The following is a 5,208-nucleotide window of genomic DNA, read 5'->3' on the forward strand; positions in this document are numbered from 1 at the left end:
AAATGCAGTTGTAAAGCTCACAACTTCTGGGCAAGAGCACGGTTTGAAGGAGCAGTAGGTGGAGGTCTGCAGGCAGGGGGCTCTGCGCCTGCAAACCTGCATTCTGCCTCTCCCCGCTGCCAGTCCAGCATCTGAAAGGAAGCCCCTAAAGATGCCAGAGGGTTTGGTCAGAGGATTCGATTCGTCCGTGAACCTGCGCGGGGAATGTCCTGCTAGCTTAGGAAGCCATAAATATGTTCCTTTCCATCTAGGTGCCCCTCTGGCTGCGGAAAGGGAGAAGAAGCCTCTCTCCAGAGCTGTCTTTGTGCTGCCCTGGGTGGAATCCACAGAAACAAGTGAGGGTCCCAGATGTTTTCACTCCCTGCTGTGTTGTAAGGAAGCAGTAGCTGCTCTCTGAGTTTTCTGAGGAGGCTGCTCAGGTGATCTGTGCTCTGGACACACCTCAGAAGGGTCTTACCCCGTGGCAAGTGCACAGCATGTACCTCAGAAAATGCCAGTCTTTCCCGGTTCTTGGCATCAGGCGATTTAGTCATGGTGGCTTTGGCTCTTACTGCAGAGTGTTGGAGTTGCTCATCGTTCCTCTCAGCCCAGGGAAGACGATGCTTTTTTCAGGTGCTGCTACAGAGCAGTTCCCCAGCTCCAGCCGTCTGTGTCACCAGCAGGACTCGTAAGGACGCCAGTACTGCCAGCAGATTTTCAGGAAATGGTGGAGGAATGTGAAACTGAGCAGCAGAGCATCTCGTGGACTGTCCTGCGATCCGCTGGCCCTGGCTGGAGGGACCATGCTGTCACATAAGCATTGCTCAGCCCGTTTCGGGGGAGACACATCACAGCCTCAGAGGGATGACAGATCAGTGTACTGCAGCAGGCTCAGCTGTATGGACTCCAGCCCCCCTCCCCGTCCAGAGATGCCGCTAGACTTCAGGAACTGTTTGGGAAACCTTGTTTCCCACAGTGAGCCCAGAACGTGGAATTCCTGGAGTCTGGTGCTTCCTTCGTTATTCTCAATCCTTCTGGTTGTAAAGGTGCCCCCCTGCCCATGGAGCAGGACAAGTCGTGCTGTCCAGACTGGCCTCTCTCTTAATTCTGCTGCTTTTTTCTTGATGAAGACCTAGATCCCTGCTGGATTTTAGGAACAATTCAGCAGGCTGTTGCAATCTATTTACATTCAGCAGTTCTGCCCTTCCACGGCTGCAGGCTGTCCCTAGCAGACAGCTCCTTCTGCAGTGCTCTGTGAGAGCAGGATCCCTTTGGATTCCAGAGTAGCTGCAGAGTGCCTGGTCGCTCTGAGAGCTCCTCTCTCAAATAGCTTTTGTGGTTCTTCCACTGGAAAGATGAGTGAATTCTGGGTCAGCTGAAAATTGTTCTTCCCCTTGGAGAAGTCCTTAAGAAGTTCCTGCGGCCTGTTGTGTGGAGGCCCCGTCGTTCCGGCCCCTGATCGGGACATGCTGCCCTCATTGCAGGGGTGTCATCTGCATGGTGTGCATAAGCGTTTCCAGTCCGAGTATCTTTGAGCCCAGTGGAAAGTTGGTTCTACACAGTTTTTGTGGTCTCTGATCCCTGCGCTGACGAGGGTGGATTAAGTCATCTGTATTTTTAGCTTGTGATACAGAAGTCCTGACCTTTCAACAAATTTCTGGTCACTACTCTTCCCTCCCTGGGTTTCTAGAGCAAAATCCCCGGGAGCCCTGGGCCAGGTGCCCTAAGGAAAGAAGCCTCTTCTTCTGCCTGCCGCTGTTGGGTAGGTGTTCTCTTCCTGCCAAAATGGAAATAATGTGCTTTCTTCTCTGCTGAATATTAGAAGCGAAACAACAAAAAAATCTCAAAATATTTAATGCCACATCTGGGAAGAAGGAGGACCTGGCTGCCCATGCCTCGAGCAGGGCATCTCAGCAGCTGCGAGTCATTGCTGAGCAAACCGGCATGACAGGAGCCAGCGGGCAGAGTCCCTGGAGATAGGCAGGGAAGAGCAGCATGTTCCCTGTCTTTTTCTGGAGATGCACTTGCAAGAGGAGAGTCCAAAATGCTTCCAGGGCCCGTGGAATTATTTCAGGATACTTGAAAAACCTGCCTGTTTGCCGTCTCAGTACGTCAGTCTTTGGTGTCTGCGGAACTGCCCCATACCGAGGTGGTTGCGTGGCTTTCCTTCCAGTCAGGTGAGCTGCTGCATGGTGGTGCGTTACTTCACACGATTCAGTGAGGGCTGACCCAGGCCGTCACTCCTCAGACCTCTTTCTGCAGTCACTGCTCTCCTTGGAAATGAGCGTGGAGGAGGGATGACGCTGGAGTTTGCGTTTGAACTTGGTGGCTTTGAAGCGTTTTGAACATCTGTGTTGGCAGCAGTGTAACAAGGGGATTGCTCAGCGTGAAGCAAGGACGTGTCCTGCAGGACCGCTGCCTGAATACCAGTAAGGGACAGCACTGCACCGCTGTGCTAGTGGGCTGACTGGAGTCTTCCCATCTGTTTTTCCTGAAGTCCTATAGTGCCTGTTGTGTGGTTTTGCTTTTGGGGGAGCTGCTCTGCCTTCGTGTCTGCCTGGTGATAGCAAGAGCTGGAATCTGACCGGAAGCAGCACTAGTTGGGCCGTGCCTGGTAGCATCTCTTCAGAGGTTTGGGGATGGGGGTTTCAGCATGGGCTTGCAGGACCTGAGCGTTGGGGTCCCTTGTATCTCTCCCCGCTGCAAGCTGTGCTGTTAGACTGGGTGTAGTGTCCCAGCCGGAGTCTGCCTTGGTGGAGTAGCTATAACCCAGAGCAGGAACAGTCGTCGTGTCCAGGCTAATGCTGCACAGGGAGCCTCTTGCCAAGAAGCGGTGGCTGCTGGGAACAGCATGGGCAGTACTGGGTGGCTGTCAGCAAGGACGGCTTTATTGGGAAGAAGGAAGAAGTCTGACGCTGGGACGCAGCCCGTGGGTCAGAGAGGACAGAGCTCAGCTGCACGCTGGCAGTCAGTCTCCTGATCCTTGCAGAGCTCTTCGTAAACCTCCTTGTCTCTGTGACTTGGCATCGATTGCTGGGTGTTATCTTCTCAAAAGAGTCGAGGAAGAGATCAGCGCCAATACCAGCTGGAACAAATTCTTCCTCTCGTAACAGCTTGGTTCACCATCATCTCGGGGGGTCATCCTTCCTTAGGGAAACAGTCCCCTAACAGAACAGGCAAAACCCTCCTCTCTTGGGGGGGGAAGGGGGAGCTGTTATACTCTTCATGGTGTTTTCACTTTCCCCATGCTGCAGAGGGCAGGCGGTGTCCATACCCAGCACGTGCTGCTCAACCCTCCGCTGCTGACAGTGAGATCCCCACAGTCTTTCCTCATTTACGGACACTACAACTAGCTGTGCCCATTGGAGTTGGGGGAATAGTGTCCCTGTGGCATGAAGTTTTATTCTATTCTAACAAGTCTCCTAATTTACTGAGCACTTTTCTTCCCAGCTAAGGCCATCATCATTTTCTTCCTCCAAATGGAAGTGTTGAAAGCACTCAATAACCCTTTGAAGAATTAGTCCTCAACCCATCTAGCACATGGCTCGTTACACTCCCAAAAGGATGGTTCCCCGTCTTGGGGGCACCGAGCGATGTGGGGCTGATGCTGAGGACACGCTACAAATTTTCTCTGCTAATGTATTTTTTTTTGCGGCAGATAATGACGAGCAACCATCAGACTCTCTTTGTTGTCAGAAGGGGTCCAGGGTAGATTGGGACCCTTAGTGCTGTTCTGCGACTACAGAAGGAGACTGCATAAGGTTATATAATGAAACATCATTAGTGTGTGACCCACCAGTGCTTTTATCACTGGATGTTCTCCCTTCTCCTCTCCCTTAAGCAAGGCACTGTCTGAGGCAGTGAATCCTTTTCATCTCGGTACATACGCCTGGGCTCAGTCTCACTTGTTCAGCCCAAACTTCGATAAATCCCTTAGATCTAGTTGAGCATCGCCATGCTCTGACTCAGGTACTGGTCTTTTTTGGTAGCAGGGGTAAATTCCAGTGCCCAGCTGTTTAACGCCTTTTAGATTTGGCACTTTTCTCTTAGAGATGACCATAGCTTCTACTTCCATTCTGCCGAGCAGAATAAAAGGCAGAAATTGATTCTGTGGGTAGTGTTGAAACCCCGTGTGCTGATGGGCCGCAGCAGTGAGCCCAGCGGAGCGGCTCGCCTGGACCAGTGCAGCTAGCTTACAACAGTTCTTCATTTAAAAATCAGAATGGCTGAGAAGTAAAATACAAGCTTACTTACTGTATGTACTCTGGTGTGTTTGCGCGTGGAAGAGGTGGAAACAAGGCTTTAACTTTGCTGACCGTGTGGGTACACGAACGCAGAGAGCTGAGCCCCCGCAGGGCAGCGCATGGAGTGGCAGCTCATCTGCGGAGCCTGGCGCGTACGCTCCTACCCTGCTCCCCGAAGCACATTCGGCTCAAGATCCTTTGTGGCCGCACAGGTCAGTGTGTTTCACTTTGTTGGCGATGGGCTGGCAGCACGCAGCCCGATGGCTGCTGCGGTTGGCTGACGAGTTACGGTGGGGTGACGCCTCAGGTCAGTCTCTCCCTGAGGTGTATGTCACACAGCAGAAGATGGAAGAACCCCACCAAGCTGACAGGTGGAATTCTTCTCCTGCACTGATGTGACACCTGAGCCAAAGACATTCATTGTCCCCAGTCAGACCAAAACGAATCCTTTCGCATCTTGGGCTTTGAGGCATCTCTCTGTCCTCCCCACATGACTGCGGTGAAGGGGGTCTGTTGTTGCTGGCATGAAGGGAGGGCGTCTGGGGTGCAAACATACGTGAAACCAGGCTCCAGCCGTCATCCTGATCATGGACCGTGCTGCCTCGTTCGGACCGTTGGTTCTCTTTGGTTTGTTTGTGACCACGTGCCACGTGTACGGGATCGGGGATGCAGGTGGCAATCTGTAAGCAGCAGCAGGGAACCGAGTGTGGTATGAGCGCGTGGGCACCTACAGCCCAGGTCGTAGCTGGCATATTAAGGCTTTGACTTCTAACAGCTCGTATGTTGACTCTGTTTAGTTGGGCCAGTTTGTCCCCGTCCTGACCAGTACTGGCCTACTGTAGCCCTGAACTTCCAGAGGAGGTTTCAGCAGGGCCTGCTGCTCTGCGTCGCCATGCTGTGAGGTTTTCCGGAGAGCAGAGCTGCCTGCGTAGGAAATGCCCCAAACCACAGAGCGCGGGGGACGCGGTGAAGCAGCGGTTGTCCG

At 53.0% G+C, this 5,208-nt stretch overlaps 1 protein-coding gene across 1 annotated transcript in view; it reads left to right on the forward strand.

Annotated features, from left to right (window-relative positions):
• Positions 1-251: 251 nt before the first annotated feature.
• The window catches only part of ZNF618 (zinc finger protein 618), a gene marked incomplete at its 5' end in the record, with an annotated part of 37,312 nt that continues 32,355 nt past the window's right edge, over positions 252-5,208 (forward strand). The window contains one exon of the mRNA XM_010138919.1: positions 252-335. Within this exon, the coding sequence (XP_010137221.1) occupies positions 252-335 (84 nt within the window). The remainder of the gene's footprint in view (positions 336-5,208) is intronic.

The sequence above is a fragment of the Buceros rhinoceros genome, unplaced genomic scaffold, assembly GCF_000710305.1.
Source record: "Buceros rhinoceros silvestris isolate BGI_N320 unplaced genomic scaffold, ASM71030v1 scaffold15056, whole genome shotgun sequence".
Classification (NCBI taxonomy): domain Eukaryota; kingdom Metazoa; phylum Chordata; class Aves; order Bucerotiformes; family Bucerotidae; genus Buceros; species Buceros rhinoceros.